This window comes from Lutjanus erythropterus, chromosome 22 (assembly GCF_056507025.1).
Source record: "Lutjanus erythropterus isolate fLutEry1 chromosome 22, fLutEry1.hap2, whole genome shotgun sequence".
NCBI lineage: Eukaryota > Metazoa > Chordata > Actinopteri > Lutjaniformes > Lutjanidae > Lutjanus > Lutjanus erythropterus.
In genome coordinates, this window is record NC_139338.1 from 29,504,817 (window position 1) to 29,522,834 (window position 18,018).

General features: G+C 44.3%; 2 protein-coding genes across 2 annotated transcripts in view; both read left to right on the forward strand.

Annotated features, from left to right (window-relative positions):
- The window catches only part of cped1 (cadherin-like and PC-esterase domain containing 1), a 28,367-nt gene extending 17,212 nt beyond the window's left edge, over window positions 1-11,155 (forward strand). The window contains exons 16-22 of the mRNA XM_084710741.1: window positions 5,604-5,703; window positions 5,795-5,931; window positions 6,192-6,412; window positions 6,984-7,085; window positions 7,575-7,662; window positions 7,783-7,929; window positions 10,921-11,155. Coding sequence (XP_084566867.1) covers window positions 5,604-5,703; window positions 5,795-5,931; window positions 6,192-6,412; window positions 6,984-7,085; window positions 7,575-7,662; window positions 7,783-7,929; window positions 10,921-11,127 — 1,002 coding nt within the window. The 3' untranslated portion in view covers window positions 11,128-11,155. The remainder of the gene's footprint in view (window positions 1-5,603; window positions 5,704-5,794; window positions 5,932-6,191; window positions 6,413-6,983; window positions 7,086-7,574; window positions 7,663-7,782; window positions 7,930-10,920) is intronic.
- A 1,830-nt stretch (window positions 11,156-12,985) lies between these two features.
- On the forward strand, window positions 12,986-17,428 carry wnt16 (wingless-type MMTV integration site family, member 16). The gene is made up of 4 exons (XM_084710740.1): window positions 12,986-14,420; window positions 15,995-16,221; window positions 16,511-16,800; window positions 16,896-17,428. The coding sequence occupies exons 1-4, from the start codon at window positions 14,329-14,331 to the stop codon at window positions 17,352-17,354; spliced, it is 1,068 nt and encodes a 355-aa protein (XP_084566866.1). The 5' UTR covers window positions 12,986-14,328; the 3' UTR covers window positions 17,355-17,428.
- Window positions 17,429-18,018: the final 590 nt, after the last annotated feature.

Sequence of the window (18,018 nt, forward strand, 5' to 3'; positions counted from 1 at the left end):
TCAACATGTATCTGCTGCTCGTCACTTTGATTCAACACAACAAAAACTTTATTCATCCTCACAGCAGGAACAGTCTCATCACTCTCTGGTTACTGCTGTCGCCGCGGCAACTTAAAGTGTCTGCTGAGAGGGTTAATGAAGCGTGGTTTCCTTGGTAACGACACCAAGTTCCAAAATCAAGAGATCAAACCTGATTGGACTGAACATTTTCTGCCTTTTTACAGAAACAAGAAACCAGAGTAAATATATTTTTACTGATTAAAAAATCAAATATGAATGTGAGTCAGGAGGAAGACGATGACTCATCTTCATCACAAACAATAATAAAACAACATGGAGCTTCAGGGGTTGGAAACTGTCAACAAACAAGGACAAAGCGTTGAATATTCATATAAGATGGCCAAATCTGATTGGACCAAAGAAAATCTGGGTCTTAATTCTAATATGAAATCTTCATTTTATCACAAAATACAAAGTCATTATTTAACAAGAAACTTTCCTCGTTTTAACTGTTTGACTGTTTATGTTGTTATGAAGTGAAACTTTTATTTTATAACAAGAGAACAATTTGAAAAATGATCACGTTATGACATCAAACATTTAATGTTAGTTTCTTGATATAATCACACAAGCTAACACACGAGAACAGGCTAATTTAGTTTGTGTAATTTAATGTTGATGAACTTTAATTCAGTTCTGTAAGAACCAACACCGAGTAGATCGATAGAGAAACAGATATTTCTGTGTAAGTGACATCACTGAGTCAGTTTGATCATTACTGCTGTTAATAACTCTTTATAAACTTGTGTCGTGTCAAACATGAAATCTGTTTCATTCTGTTTCTGGAGCGTCTGTTGTTTTAGCATTAATTAGCATCATGGTTCTGTTAGCTCTGTTAGCTCATGTTGAACAGGCTTTTCCCTCAGTGATGTGACAGGATCAGACTGGACTGTTTGTTGGCCTGAATCTCTGAATCATGATCTAATGGGTGCTGATGATCCAGATGGATCTGATCCAGGATCTGTGGTCAGTGTAGCGTTCACCTCAGATAACTTCAGTTTGTCCTTCAGACTCTGTTCACTCTGACTGCAGCCCGTTAGCTCGATTCACACCGCTGCAGTCTTCAACACGAGATTAAACAACAGCTACAGCTGCTAACAAGCTAACAGACATGCTAACCAACAGTCAATTGTTGACATGTTTGTTACATAACAAATGTCAGATGAGAGTAAACTGAAGAGTCCAGAAGAAACAGGAAGACCCTAGCACTAGCATGTTAGCCATGAGATGGACAGTTTAACAAGCAGTGCTTACATTTCTCTTCTCCTGACTTTAAATACTGCTAACTTCATGTTTTTGTCAGCTAAAAAACTAGCTAAATATTCTTTCTTGTTATGTGTTAGCCGTGAAGGAAAACCTCTACTAAGTTAGCTAAAAAATGCAACTTGTTGGATCATAAACTGCAGCTGAAGTTAGTCCACTTGAGAGGCTAAAATTAATGTTAGACTGCTGAAAAGCTAACACTGATGTCAGCCTGTTAAGCTAACACTGATGTCAGCCTGTTAAGCTAACACTGATGTTAGCCTGATGTGTTGGAGAAGCTAACACTGATGTCAGCCTGTTAAGCTAACACTGATGTTAGCCTGATGTGTTGGAGAAGCTAACACTGATGTTAGCCTGTTAAGCTAACACTGATGTTAGCCTGTTAAGCTAACACTGATGTTATCCTGATGTGTTGGAGAAGCTAACACTGATGTTAGCCTGTTCAGCTAACACTGATGTTAGCCTGTTCAGCTAACACTGATGTTAGCCTGATGTGTTGGAGAAGCTAACACTGATGTTAGCCTGTTAAGCTAACACTGATGTTAGCCTGATGTGTTGGAGAAGCTAACACTGATGTCAGCCTGTTAAGCTAACACTGATGTTAGCCTGATGTGTTGGAGAAGCTAACACTGATGTCAGCCTGTTAAGCTAACACTGATGTTAGCCTGATGTGTTGGAGAAGCTAACACTGATGTTAGCCTGTTAAGCTAACACTGACGTTAACCATTTTTTAAAGTACTTTAACTACTTCCTGTTCGGGTTATTGTGCAGGTTTAAACGTGATGAAGGCGTTTGTTGTAATCTGAGTTTGATGCAGACGTCTTGTTGGTGATTCTGAATGTGAGCAGTTTGTCAGATTATTTCTGACCTCCGTCACCTTCACATATGAATGTTTCTACATAAAGTGGATCCACGTGTGATAAATCAGGCTGGACGTTGTTGGAACAGCTGACTGTGTTAAAACAGGAATCCTCCTCCAGTCACACACATTAAAACTCCAGAGAGAGAGAGAACACACCTCCACTGTTCTGCAGGAGAACCAACACTGTTCTGAGTGTCGGTTCTAATCTGTCTCGTCTCTCCATGATGTTGAGGACAGACTTGAGTTCGTCTGTTTGGTCAGAGAACCGACTTGTGCTAATAAAAGACAGAAACAGCCGAGTGAAAGTGATTCTGTCCACAAACAGAAACATGACGACCAACAAAACATTTTCATCAATAAAGTTTATTCAAACAGCTGAAGACAGTTTTCACTTGTTCTCTGCTGGAACTGTGTTACACTTGATTTAATTCAGTGTTTGAACTTTTATTTGTTCCACTTGTTTCTCTGCAGCAGAACCTGAATGTTTCTGTTTGACTTGTTTTTACTCTCTTTGTCCCAATAAGGTCTGAGCTGCAGATCTGATCTGATGACTGTTGATCCGGATTATCAGCTGGTTTATTCACTCAGTCACATCACATCACATCTGACACCAGGTCAGCTCTTTGATCACACACAGGATTACTGCTGTGTTTCTGTAGGAGAGAACCGAGAACCAACACAGAGTCTGAGAACCAACACAGAGTCTGAGAACCAACACAGAGTCTGAGGACCAACACAGAGTCTGAGAACCAACACAGAGTCTGAGAACCAACACAGAGTCTGAGAACCAACACAGAGTCTGAGAACCAACCAACACAGAATCTGAGAACCAACCAACACAGAGTCTGAGAACCAACACAGAGTCTGAGAACCAACCAACACAGAGTCTGAGAACCAACACAGAGTCTGAGAACCAACACAGAGTCTGAGGACCAACACAGAGTCTGAGAACCAACCAACACAGAGTCTGAGAACCAACACAGAGTCTGAGAACCAACCAACACAGAGTCTGAGAACCAACACAGAGTCTGAGAACCAACCAACACAGAGTCTGAGAACCAACCAACACAGAGTCTTAGAACCAACCGACACAGAGTCTGAGAACCAACACAGAGTCTGAGAACCAACACAGAGTCTGAGGACCAACACAGAGTCTGAGGACCAACACAGAGTCTGAGGACCAACACAGAGTCTGAGAACCAACCGACACAGAGTCTGAGAACCAACCGACACAGAGTCTGAGGACCAACCGACACAGAGTCTGAGGACCAACCGACACAGAGTCTGAGAACCAACCAACACAGAGTCTGAGAACCAACACAGAGTCTGAGAACCAACACAGAGTCTGAGAACCAACACAGAGTCTGAGGACCAACACAGAGTCTGAGAACCAACCGACACAGAGTCTGAGAACCAACCGACACAGAGTCTGAGGACCAACCGACACAGAGTCTGAGGACCAACACAGAGTCTGAGGACCAACACAGAGTCTGAGAACCAACACAGAGTCTGAGAACCAACCAACACAGAGTCTGAGAACCAACACAGAGTCTGAGAACCAACACAGAGTCTGAGAACCAACCGACACAGACTCTGAGAACCAACACAGAGTCTGAGAACCAACACAGAGTCTGAGGACCAACCGACACAGAGTCTGAGAACCAACACAGAGTCTGAGAACCAACACAGAGTCTGAGAACCAACACAGAGTCTGAGAACCAACCAACACAGAGTCTGAGAACCAACACAGAGTCTGAGGACCAACACAGAGTCTGAGAACCAACCGACACAGAGTCTTAGAACCAACAGAGTCTGAGAACCAACCAACACAGAGTCTGAGAACCAACCAACACAGAGTCTGAGAACCAACACAGAGTCTAAAATATTATTCACATTATAAACAAAAAGTACGTTCTCTGAAAAAAGTCGTTATAAATTCTGTAAAAAAAATTGAAATACAAGTTCTGTTTTTATATTTTGAAGTTCTTTATGAGGACAAACTTTTCTTCTTTCTGCTCTTTAATATGTGAATAAATCTGTTTTATATTTAAAGTTATATTTTGAAAAACATTTACATTGTTTTTATGTGTTTACTGTTTATAATTCTGGACAAATTAAACCAACAAACTTTCAACATAAAGACAAAAGTTTTTTTCTGGCCGTTGACGTGGCAGCCGCTCTCAGCTGTCAGTCGGCCTCGTGTGATTGGATGAAAGGCGGCGGCGGTGTTTTTGGTGTTCCTCAGTGGGTGTTGGGCGGCGGCAGCGGCGGCGGCCACTCTCTGACCAGCGTCCCGTCTGTTTGAGCGTTTACACTGAGCTCAGGTACGAACAAGAAAATCCCTGTTAAGTTTTCTTGTTGCACTTTGTTGTGAGCTGTGACGCCGCCGTGCAGAATGTGTCGCCGCCGCGACGAAACCTGCAGCAGCAGAAGAAGAAGAGTGTGTGTCTGAGAGCGTGTGTGTGCGTGACGGCGGCCGCTCTGAAGTCGAGGCCAGACGTGGCGGCTCCCACGGGGCCCCTGAGCCGAGCTTGGTCAGGTTTGTTTGACCTCTGACCCCTCAGAGCAGGAGAGGATGATGGGACGGCACTCGCCACAAAGGAAGAGGAAGAAGAAGAAGAAGAAGTGTTGATTTAAAATGAGAGCAGAAGAAACAGAAGTCAGAGGAGAAAAATGTTGAAGTTTGACTGCAGCTGCTTCAAAATAAAACCAGAAAAACTTCAACCAGAGTGATGAACTGCTGTTCCTCACTGTGTTCCTGTTGCATTCTGGGAAATCTCTCCATCATTCCTCAGATGTTTCTGCCGAAATGACGACATAAAATGACCTTCTGTCAGAGAAACAGGCTGCAGCTCCTTTAAACTGAAGTGTTCAGTTTGTGAAGAAGCTGCAGTGTGAATGCAGATGAAGAAACAGGTTTTCTGTAAGTTAATAAACACAAATACTTTGAATTAACGGTTTTAACTTTAACTACATCAGGTGATTAGTGACGAATGAAAAGCTGACGCTGAACTGCACTGCTGCCTTTAATCTGTGTGAAGAAGCAGCTGCAGGAGGCGAGAAAGGATCTTCTTAGCATGAATTGGATTTAAAAGTTGAATAGAACTCAGAAGGCACTGATTTAAGAGGAGACGACGTTCAGAACTTCAACCAGAGAGACGAACTGCTGCTTCACTGTGTTCCTGTTGCATTCTGGGAAATCCCTCAGTCATTCTTCAGATGTTTCTGTGACGACACAAAATGACCTTTTAAAAACAGGCTTCAGCTCTTTTAAGCAAAGAAACACGAAAACTTTGCAAAATGTCTAAACTTTTTCAGGTCTGAAGTGCATCAGATGAAAACTGAATCATCATGTTTGAAATCTACAGCAGGAGGCTCCTGACCCTCTTCATGTTCTGGTCTCCTGTCTCTGATTCAGGACTGTGGTCTGCTGGTCCAGCCCGGTCAGTCCTGTGGTCTCCAGCCTTTCATCCAGTCTCAGAGTCCACTTCAGTCCTGCGGCTCAGGACACACACCAGGTCTGATGTCACTTCTTGTGTGCATCACAATCACATTCTATAGAAACTGTTCCTGTCTCTGTCTCACCTGTCTGTGTCTCACCTGTCTCAGGTCGGTGGGTGGTCCCGTGTCTCAGCTGCTCTGACAACAGGACATGTGATTGGAGGGAGGTTGCCTGGCAACCAGACGGCTGTTACCACCCGTTTGTGGACCGTCCCCTCCTGCAGGACTGCATGACGGACAGGAAGGTGAGGTCATGTGATCACAGGTCAGCTGATCAAATGTTAGACTGCTGTTCTGCAGGTGTTGTTTTTGGATGTGTCTCACCTGTCCTCTGTCCTCAGGTGTTGTTTTTGGATGTGTCTCACCTGTCCTCTGTCCTCAGGTGTTGTTTATGGATGTGTCTCACCTGTCCTCTGTCCTCAGGTGTTGTTTTTGGATGTGTCTCACCTGTCCTCTGTCCTCAGGTGTTGTTTTTGGATGTGTCTCACCTGTCCTCTGTCCTCAGGTGTTGTTTATGGGTGACTCGACCAATCGTGGGATGATGTTCTTCCTGATGGAGCGGGTGAACTCCAGTCTGGAGGACTGGGGAAAGTCTCATGACCTGCTGGTCTACAGGAACCTGAACGGGGGACGGACGTTCGTCAGCTACTCATATTATCCTCAGTTCTGGTTGGACAAGAAGCAGAGACCCACGTTCAGACAGGCGCTGCTGCAGCTCCTCACCAGGTGAGATGATGGAAGAAATCTAAATTAAATGAATAAATATGATATTAAATAATGTTTAAAACAAATGTCAGCTTTAATTAATAATAACATATAAAATGTTACATAAATGTATATTTCTGTTTTAAATTTGTTTGAAATGAATTTACTTCCTCATTTAATGAACTTTTAATGTATTAATTAATTTATTTGTAAATGTATTTGCGTTTCCCTCGATTTATTTACCCAAACTTCTTTCTTTCTTTATTTTCATTCTATATTTGGGTTGTGTGGGAACATGGAAAATAAAGTATGATAATGATAAATAAATACATAAAAAATGAATATGAACACATTAAATAGGAAATCAGAGAGTAAATAAAAACATAAATTCAAATAGAAATGTCAGTTTATATCACATTTTATTAATCAATGAATGCATTCATTTATTTTTAATATAAATAATATTTTATTTATTGAGTCATTTATTCATGTTTTGATCATTTTTTTATGTTGGCAGTTTTTGGTCCTCCATAACGGTGTTTTCTTTAGAGGTCATGTGACATTTCTGTGTTGATGCGTTTCCTGTCTGAAGGTCACGACCTTTGGTGAACTCTAACCGGACGGTCCTGGTGGTGGGCGGAGTCCAGTGGCTCAACATGGATCACCTGAGGACCATCGGAGACGTGCTGGACAGGTGAGCTGAGACACTCATATACAGCAGTGTCATCAGCGTACAGGTGATCAATAACACTGATCCCTGTGGTGATTGTCATGTGACAGGACCAGGACCAATCAATCGATCAAACATTTAGTTTAATTCATTAATTCATTAATTTTTTTAATTTTCCAAGACGACGTCCTCAAATGTCTCATTTTGTCCTCAAAGATCTTCAGTTTCCTGTCAGAGACGAAAGAAACCAGAAAATATTCACATTCAACAAACTGAAATCAGAGAATTTAAACTATTTTCTATTTTGTTTTCAAAGATCCAAACTGATTAATCAATTATCAAAATAGTTAATAGTGTAATTTAATCACAAGTAAATGTTTTTTTGAAAATTGATCGGCCGTACCGTGATGTAAGCAGACAGTGTTTTAGTCCTACTGTCAGTTAACGTGTATGAAAGTGAGGATTGTGGTTACTATGACAACACATGTTGACCGGTGTCCTGCTTGTCCTCAGAGAGTCTCTCAGCAACATCCTGGTGGTGGTGAAGTCTTTAGGGATGGGTTTCCATCTTCCCGTGGACGGGATCCGGTCTCTCAGTCTGGTACGTGTCCGTCTGGTGTTGCTGCATGTCGACTCAAAGGTTACGTGAACGCGTTCTCCGTCTTCACCTGAATCTGTCTCTGTCTGTCTGTCTGTCTGTTTTTGGTTCGCGGTCTCTTAGAAGGAGATCCAAGAGCTCTACAGGGAGAACCATAACATCATCACCACAGCAAAGCATCATGGGTATGAGGTGATCGACACGTTCAGCATCACAATGGGTCGATACAAAGAGTTCCTGCAGGGACGATGTGCCTGTCACTTTCATGAGGTAACAGTTTCATACTTCATAATTCTGTCTTCAGTCTTTAGACTATGAAGAAAATACAGGCTCTGAATACATGTGGTCACTTAGTGCCGGTGTTTAAAGAGTCCACATGGACCAGGACGCACCCGCAGGACGCAGGACGCACCCGCAGGACGCAGGACGCACCTGCAGGACGCAGGACGCAGGACACACCCGCAGGACGCACCGCAGGACGCAGGACGCAGGACACACCCGCAGGACGCACCCGCAGGACGCAGGACGCACCTGCAGGACGCAGGACACACCCGCAGGACGCACCGCAGGACGCAGGACGCAGGACGCACCCACAGGAAGCACCCTCAGGATGCACCCGCAGGACGCAGGACGCACCCTCAGGACGCAGGACGCACCCTCAGGACGCAGGACGCACCCGCAGGACGCAGGACGCACCTGCAGGACGCAGGACGCAGGACACACCCGCAGGACGCACCGCAGGACGCAGGACGCAGGACACACCCGCAGGACGCACCCGCAGGACGCAGGACGCACCTGCAGGACGCAGGACGCAGGACACACCCGCAGGACGCACCGCAGGACGCAGGACGCAGGACGCACCCGCAGGAAGCACCCTCAGGATGCACCCGCAGGACGCAGGACGCACCCTCAGGACGCAGGACGCACCCGCAGGACGCAGGACGCACCCTCAGGACGCAGGACGCACCCGCAGGACGCAGGACGCACCCTCAGGACGCAGGAAGCAGGACGCAGGACTCACCCGCAGGACGCACCCGCAGGACTCACCCGCAGGACTCACTCGCAGGACGCACCCGCAGGATGCACCCGCAGGTCGCAGGACGCACCTGCAGGACGCAGGACGCACCCGCAGGACGCACCGCAGGACGCAGGACGCACCCGCAGGAAGCACCCTCAGGATGCACCTGCAGGACACAGGACGCACCCTCAGGACGCACCCGCAGGACGCAGGACGCACCCTCAGGACGCAGGAAGCAGGACGCAGGACTCACCCGCAGGACGCACCCGCAGGACTCACCCGCAGGACGCACCCGCAGGATGCACCCGCAGGTCGCAGGACGCACCCGCAGGACGCAGGACGCAGGACGCACCCTCAGGACGCAGGACGCACCCTCAGGACGCAGGACGCACCCTCAGGACGCAGGACTCACCCGCAGGACGCACCCGCAGGACAAACCCGCAGGACGCACCCGCAGGAGGCACCGGCAGGATGCAGGACGCACCCGCAGGACGCAGGACGCACCCTCAGGACGCAGGACTCACCCGCAGGACGCAGGACGCACCCGCAGGACAAACCCGCAGGACGCACCCGCAGGAGGCACCGGCAGGACGCAGGACGCACCCTCAGGACGCAGGACGCACCCGCAGGACACACCCGCAGGACGCAGGACGCACCCACAGGACACAGGACGCACCCGCAGGACGTAGGACGCACCCGCAGGATGCAGGACGCACCCGCAGGACACACCCACAGGACGCAGGACGAGGAGGAGGAGAACACTAAAGAACAGAGACGAGGAGGAGGAGAACACTAAGGAACAGAGACGAGGAGGAGGAGAACACTAAGGAACAGAGACGAGGAGGACGAGAACACTAAAGAACAGAGACGAGGAGGACAAGAACGCTAAAGAACAGAGACAAGGAGGACGAGAACACTAAGGAACAGAGACGAGGAGGAGGAGAACACTAAGTAACAGAACACTAAGGAACAGAGACGAGGAGGACGAGAACGCTAAAGAACAGAGACGAGGAGGAGGAGAACACTAAAGAACAGAGACGAGGAGGAGGAGGACACTAAAGAACAGAGACGAGGAGGACGAGAACGCTAAAGAACAGAGACAAGGAGGACGAGAACACTAAGGAACAGAGACGAGGAGGAGGAGAACACTAAGTAACAGAACACTAAGGAACAGAGACGAGGAGGACGAGAACGCTAAGGAACAGAGACGAGGAGGAGGAGAACACTAAAGAACAGAGACGAGGAGGAGGAGAACACTAAGGAACAGAGACGAGGAGGAGGAGAACACTAAGTAACAGAACACTAAGGAACAGAGACGAGGAGGACGAGAACGCTAAAGAACAGAGACGAGGAGGAGGAGAACACTAAAGAACAGAGACGAGGAGGACGAGAACGCTAAAGAACAGAGACGAGGAGGAGGAGAACACTAAGGAACAGAGACGAGGAGGAGGAGAACACTAAAGAACAGAGACGAGGAGGAGGAGAACACTAAGGAACAGAGACGAGGAGGAGGAGGAGAACACTGGGCTGGATATCTGGTGGGAAACAGAACCGACAGAACAACATGTGGCTGTTAAACTGACAACAGACTGAGCTGAATTATTTATGATGGTAGAAATATTCTGTCCTCTGGGGACGTTTGGTTGCTGTTGTACTTTTTCAAAGAATGTCTTCACACTGTAAAAAAACTATTTGTTTTAACCTAAAACAGTTTGTCAGGACTGACTCAAAATTTGAACTTGACTGAATTTAAAAATACAGAAATAATCTTGTAATAATTCAAAACAAACAGTAAATGAATTGAACTTTGACCTGAACTTTAAAACTTTTTCTCTGTTTGAAGAATCACTTCATCCATTAATCACATAATAATAAATCTTTTTGTCTTCTGTTCTTTACGTTGTTCTCGTCTTGTTACATGAGGGCTGAAGTCTTTGTGATAAACAGTTTGATTATTGGATATTGATCATGGTGTTCCTCCAGGAAACGTTCTGGGTTCTGCTCTTTTTTCTTCATCGATCCGTCCTGAAGGAAACTTTATCAGTCAGTTTGATGTCAGATGTCACTTTACACAGATGAACATAACTCAGATTTATGTTTCATGTCAACCAATGAAAGGTCAACTTCCAACTGATGATTCACGTCTGAAGATGTCCTGGACCAATCAGAGAAGTCTGTTCTTCTTCTTTGATAACGTGACTTTTAAAACCAGGTTTCTGTCTCTTCTTCCTCCGGGTCCTCAGGTGGAGAAGCTTTGGTCCTCCACGGCGTCCACAACCAATAGAACAAGATCCACTGGGACCAGACCAGGACTCAGCAGCCAGTCAGCCGTGCTGGACATGGACCAGGAGGCGTGGCCTAAAGCCTCGTCCTATCACGTGAGAGGACCAGTGAACCAGGTGTACTCTGAGATCCTGCTGAGCCGCTTGTGTTCCAGAACCAGAACCTGAACACCAGAGAGAGAGAGAGAGAGAGAGAGAGAGAGAGAGAGAGAGAGAGAGAGAGAGAGAGAGAGAGAGAGAGAGAGAGAGAGAGAGAGAGAGAGAGAGAGAGAGAGAGAGAGAGAGAGAGAGAGAGAGAGAGAGAGAGAGAACTCACCTGTCTCAGAACTCAGTGGCTGACAGATGAAGTGATGAGGACAGAAACAGACTCTCAGCTGTTTAAATGTTCATTTTTGTGTTAAAGACACAAACTCAGAGGTTGAATCTGAGAACAAAACAAAAATAACAGAAAATATTTATGAAGGAGCTGAAATATTTTTCTGTTTGTGAATAAACAGGAGGAGAATTTAAATAAACAACAGAAAGTTTTCAGTGAAGCTTTTCACTCATTCTGATCTGCAGTTTTTCTTAATGAGCACCTGATACTTGCTGATGCTAATGCAGCTAATACGTTAGCTTCCAGCTCAACAGCTATATTCCACTGTCAGTAAGCTAGCTGCTAAAGGGCGTTAACAGTGCATGGACTAGTTTTTAATGTGTACTAAATACTGTAGTTTCTGATGTACATGTGGAAGCACACAAGCTAGTCTGCTTGGAGAAGCTAGTTTCTATGCTTACTAACTAGTTTCTTCTTTGCACCAGCTAGTTTGCTAAAAGTACCTGATTTGTATGCTTGCTAACCAGTATCTGATGTTAATTAGCTCATTTGCTACTAGTAGCTAGATTGTATGCTTGCTAACTACTATCTCATCTGCAATAACTAGTTTCTAGTGCAAACCAGCTTGTTCTTTAATTAGTAGTAGCTAGTTTATATGTCTGCTAACTAGTATCTGATGTCAGTGAGCTAATTTGCTAAAAGTAGCTAGTTTGTACACAACTGCTAGTTTGCTAACTACTATCTCATGTGTAATAACTAGTTTCTCATGTGTACCATCTAATTTGCTAATTAGCAGAAGCTGGTGATGCTTGCTAACTGATCTGTACTAATCAGTGTCTAGTGTGTGCATGATAGTTTGCTAATTAGTAGCCTAATAGATAGTTTTCATTCTAATTTGCTTATAATAGATAGATTGTATGCTTGAGAACTACTACTTCATGTGTACTAACTACTTTCTAGGGCAAACCACCTAGTTTGCTAATAGTAGCTAGTTTGTATCCTTGCTACATACTATCTGGTATGTACTAATTAACTTCTAGTGTGTACTAGCTAGTTTGCTAATTAGCAGTAGCTAGTTTTTATGCTTGCTAACTAGTTTGCTAATTAGCAGTAGCTAGTTTTTATGCTTGCTAACTAGTTTGCTAATTAGCAGTAGCTAGTTTTTATGCTTGCTAACTAGTAGCTGATTAGCAGTAGCTAGTTTTTATGCTTGCTAACTAGTTTGCTAATTAGCAGTAGCTAGTTTTTGTGCTTGCTAACTAGTAGCTGATTAGCAGTAGCTAGTTTTTGTGCTTGCTAACTAGTAGCTGATTAGCAGTAGCTAGTTTCTGGTGCACAGCAGTTAGTTTCTCACTCAGTAGATGAAGTTTGTGAGAAGGTTTTCATTCTCTCCACGTAGTTTCTGATGTTTGACGTCAGAGGAACTTAATGTCTCTTATTTCACTGGTTTTCAAACCGTGGCCCAGGGATCAACAGGGGTCCTTCAGTGGGCTGTAGGAGGAAAAATAAGGAACAGGATATTTTAACTTTTACCAAATTTTTTTGAAGTTGGAACAAGAAGGGAAGAAACTGTGTTGGTTTTATTGATTGATTGCAATTTATATTGATCGACTTTGATCATCGATGACTCAGAGGGGATTCGTTCAGAATAAACCTTCTCATATTTGCGGTTTGTTGACATGAAAACGTTTGGTGATGTTGAATAATGTTTATCTCTGCTCAGTCTGTTTGTGCCTCCACATATATTTATATTTATATATATTTATATACCTCAGTCATTGACTTGTATCGAACACCAAAGACTCGATGATAACTGTGTTTATCACGTAAAGAAACGTCTTATCTGATTCTCTGCTTATATTTTCTATATTTTTCTACAGATGTTTATTGTTGCGCCTTTTAATCTCTGAACATGTTTACATGCTGGAAGATAGAATATATGAATATTTATATGAATGATTCTTCTCTTTAAAATGTTTACTACAAAGCAAAAAAGATACAAACTCAATGCATCAAATTCAACTGTGAAGACGTGAAATCTGATTTTATTTTCAACAAACTGCTCCTTTTTTCTTCTGTTTATTCCAGAATGTTTTTAACATTTCATCTTCTCACTTCAGAATTTGTTTTTTCTACTTAAAACATTCACAACTTCACCATTTTTAAAAACTGTGTAAACTGTGTCTGTATACATTTTAATATATCTTTGCCATAAAATTTGTATGAATCATAAAACTGACTGTTTTCACACCTGAACTCACTTGTCTGCATCACCGTCTGTTTTTTGTTTCATTATCAGATGAGAGTTTAGTGTTTTGGGGTTTTGTTCATTATTACATGTCCTGTATTGATAATGATTAACCAAACCCAAACACCAAACTCCATTTAAAACTCAGGACAGTTTCAAGTTTTACTTTATAGCCATTCCTTTTAGAAATTGACATTATAGAAATTATTTATCACTAACTTTGGATCAAATGTGAGATCGGCATATTACTAATTGATCTGTCACTGCAGAATTCACCAATCAGTTCCCATGGATTCATAAAATGTCTTCAAATCTTCTTAAATGCTGATGTTTTTAAATTGACAAATATTTGACTGGAGTTTGGTGTGGTGTTTGAGGCTAATATTCTTTGTTTGAGCCACACCAAACTCCATTCATATATCCAACAGTTCAGAGTTTTCTATAGACTGAGAAAGTCTGCTGTTTGTCCCTCTGATCCTCCTGCTCGTCCAATTAGCGCCCAGCTCTGACGTCAGCTGCTGAATATGAATCATGTGCTGGTCCAATCAGGATCCTCTGGGCCTCGGACTGGTCCAGTTCGTCCCGCTTCTCCTCCTGCAGGGCGCAGACTGGACTGTGAGCTGAACAGAGTCCTGCAGGACAGGAGGGTCCTCATCAAGTCCTCATCACGTCTTCATCACATCAGAGGAGGATTATTAGTGCACCGAGACTAGGATTTAATCTGCTCCTAGACCGAGTTTTATTATGAGACAGAGACTTCTGCTGGTGGACAGACTGATGAAGAAGACAGACAGATGAAGAGGACATGGAGACACGGAGCTGTGGAGTCCGACACATGTGCGCTTTGACTCTGCTGCTGGTCTCCGTGTGTCCGCTGTGCTGCAGAGCCACCTGGATGTGAGTATCGACCACACCAAACTCCATTCAAGAAACTGTCAATTTAACACGTCACAGCAGGACACAACACGCACACAGCTCTCTGCGCGCGGCTGTATACAAACTTCTGGAGGGAGTGAAGTTTAAAATGAGGCGTTTTCTAAATGGAGTTTCGCTGCAGAATGTGACGCTTTGTTGTTCTGCTTTTACGCGTCCAGCCTTAAATCTCTGGAGATCAAATAGATATAATAAATAATATATGTTCAGCATTTTAATAAATGATTGGCTCTGACAATATGTACGGTGTTACGTCACGCCAATGAAGCCGTTTGAATTGAAGCTGAATTTGAACCAAAACTGTTAATTTCAGATTGTGTCAGTATCTGCTGAGCTCCAGGAGTGACGCTTATATACACTTTACACACTAACACTAGTTTCATAAAATAGAAGGTTTTTTTTTTTGTCAAAGCGCGTCCTCGAGCTGCCTTCACAGTCAGTTAAAATCCCAAACAGCCAAATTCCATTTTTAAAAATGCAGATTTTAGGCTCCTGTAAATCCTCTCAGACGGGGTCTGCTCTGTAATTCGGGTTAATCGCATATATGTAAATTAAATATGCGCTTTACATCTGTTATTTATTTATTCAGTGACTCGAGCCTAAAATCTTTTGAATGCAGAATTTCTCAATGAGCGCATTAAGCCAGCTCCGGTCAGCCAAATTCCATTTATAAAACTGTAAATTTAAAATGTCCCGGTGTGTCTTCCCAGAGAGACAGTCGTTTTATTTATTGTTTTGTCCTGTTTTCAAACAACAGAGTCCACTTTGTAATTCGGCTTGATGAAGTTTGCAAAACACCACACGTGTAAGTCAAATCTCAACTTTATATTTGGGATCGTCACTATAAGCGCCTTTATCCAAATTCTCTTTGAAAAAAAAATCGAAGCCTTCAAATCGATTCCTCTTAAAACCAAAAAAATATCACGTCTGTAAACAAAATGTCAGCTTTTTGTCCTGGTTTATGTTTTCGGCTTCAGTCCGTTTGGTCGAGGTCGATTTTAAGTTTTAGACTGAGCTCAGTATGAACAGACACACACCAGTTTAACCAGTGAACTGGAGCCAAATTCCATTAAAAAAACTATAAATTTAAGGCGTCTCTCCTCAGGTCAACTCCGCTTCAGATATTATTAAGTATGATTTTAAAGTGCTGGGATCCACTTTATAATACGGTCTATATGAAATTCATTAAATCACATGAAACACCTTTGAGATCGTCTGTTTTTATTCAGTGTTGGAGTGACAGATTAAATCTAAACCAAGCCTAAAATTTGGGTTTGGATGCAGATTTAAGTATGAGCACCTTAAACCAAATTCCCTATGAAAACATGTTAATTTAAAGGCTGTGTGTACCCGGACTCGAACACGCGCCACTACACATTGAATGTACTGCTGCCTTTGGAGGTTATTTAAAAAATCACCTTGAACTGTATGAACAGCTGTTGTTCTCCTCCTTCTTAAAAACCTGAATTTTTCTAATGTAGTTTGGTGTCCCCGTAGCAGCTGTTTTCATCCCTGTTGTGTGTCTCCGCCTTTTTTAGGTGGTTGGGTGTGACGGCGGCGGGCGTCCCGGAGCAGCTGGGCTGTGCTGACCTCCCTCTGAGCCACAGGCAGCGCGAGCTGTGCCGGAAGAAGCCGTTCCTGCTGCCCAGCATCCGGGACGGAGCGCGGCTCGCCATCGCCGAGTGTCAGAGTCAGTTCAGACACGAGAGGTGGAACTGTTCCACCCGAGACCAGCCGGACGTGTTCGGATACGAGTTAACGAGCGGTGAGGAAGAGTAACCCTCCTCATCATCGTCATCATGTTTATCAGTTTATTAACAGTTTGTTACATTTTAACAGCTATTTACATTTTGTAAGTAAAGTTTTACTCTCAACACTTTAATAGTTTGTAGCTAGCTAAACCGTCAGTTAGCCTCGTTAGCCTCGTTAGCCTCGTTACTCGTCATCCTTTTAGAAAACCTTGTTTGAATTAAAGGATCAGGAAAGTCTGTGTGGAGGGAAAGAAGAGCAAACACATGATGATGTCACACTGACCCTCGCCTGTCGTCCTGTAGGAACCAAAGAGACGGCATTTATCTACGCGGTGATGGCGGCAGGGCTGGTCCACGCAGTGACGCGCTCCTGCAGTCAGGGCAACATGACGGAGTGTGGCTGTGATGGACGTCTGCAGGGCGGCGGCTCGTCTCAGGACGGCTGGACGTGGGGCGGCTGCTCCGACCACATCCAGTACGGCACCTGGTTCAGCCGCAAGTTCATCGACAACACCGTCAAAAACATGTCCACAACCCGAGGAGGACACACGCTGTCCACCATGAACCAGCACAACAGTGAGGTGGGACGCCAGGTGAGGACGACACGGAGACGTGTTGTTGTTTATGTCCTCAGATGTTTTTATTTTTAGAAAATAGATGGACTCATCTCTTCTTCTCTGTCCTTCAGGCGATTCACAGGACAATGTCCACACACTGCCGCTGTCACGGTGTCTCCGGCTCCTGTGCTGTGAAGACGTGTTGGAGGACGATGGCGGTGTTCGAGCACGTGGGCGTGTACCTGAAGGAACGGTACGAGCACAGCGTTCAGGTGTCGGACCGCTCGAGGAGGAAGACGAGGAGGAAGGAGCAACGGCGTGTCCCTGTGGACAAACAGCAGCTCATCTTCTTCAACAAGTCTCCAAACTACTGCCTGGAGGACCGGCGGCGGGGTGTGGCCGGCACCCGAGGACGCCGCTGCAACCGCACGTCCAGCGGCTCCGACGGTTGCAACCTGCTGTGCTGTGGTCGCGGATACAACACGCACGTGGTGAGACACGTCCAACGCTGCGAGTGCAAGTTTGTCTGGTGCTGCTACGTCCGCTGTCGACGCTGCGAGAGCATGAACGACATGCACACCTGTAAATAACAACAACGCACCTGTAAATAACAACAACAACAACAACACACCTGGAAATAACAACAACGCACCTGTAAATAACAACAACGCACCTGTAAATAACAACAACAACAACAACACACCTGGAAATAACAACAACGCACCTGGAAATAACAACAACAACAACAACGACACACCTGTAAATAACAACAACAACTCACCTGGAAATAACAACAACAACTCACCTGGAAATAACAACAGCAACAACGACACACCTGTAAATAATAACAACAACGCACATGGAAATAACAACAACGCACCTGGAAATAACAACAACTCACCTGGAAATAACAACAACGCACCTGGAAATAACAACAACGCACCTGTAAATAACAACGACACACCTGTAAATAACAACAACAACTCACCAGGAAATAACAACAACAACTCACCTGGAAATAACAACAACAACAACAACGCACCTGGAAATAGCAACAACAACTCACCTGGAAATAATAACAATAACAACAACGCACCTGGAAATAACAACAACAACTCACCTGTAAATAACAACATACTTGTAAATAAAAACCAATGTTTGACTTTTGATTTCTGATCAAACAGGTTTTATTAAACATTTTAAATCCAGTTTTTGTGCGTTTTTTTATTGTCAGATTTGAATCTTTAATCGTTG

Bases quoted from the DNA above. Each gene is read 5' to 3' on its own strand.
- wnt16 (XM_084710740.1), top strand. From the start codon at position 14,329: ATGGAGACACGGAGCTGTGGAGTCCGACACATGTGCGCTTTGACTCTG. The intron at 14,421-15,994 runs GTGAGTATCGAC...CGCCTTTTTTAG, and splicing joins TGCTGCAGAGCCACCTGGAT to GTGGTTGGGTGTGACGGCGG. The intron at 16,801-16,895 runs GTGAGGACGACA...TCTGTCCTTCAG, and splicing joins ACAGTGAGGTGGGACGCCAG to GCGATTCACAGGACAATGTC.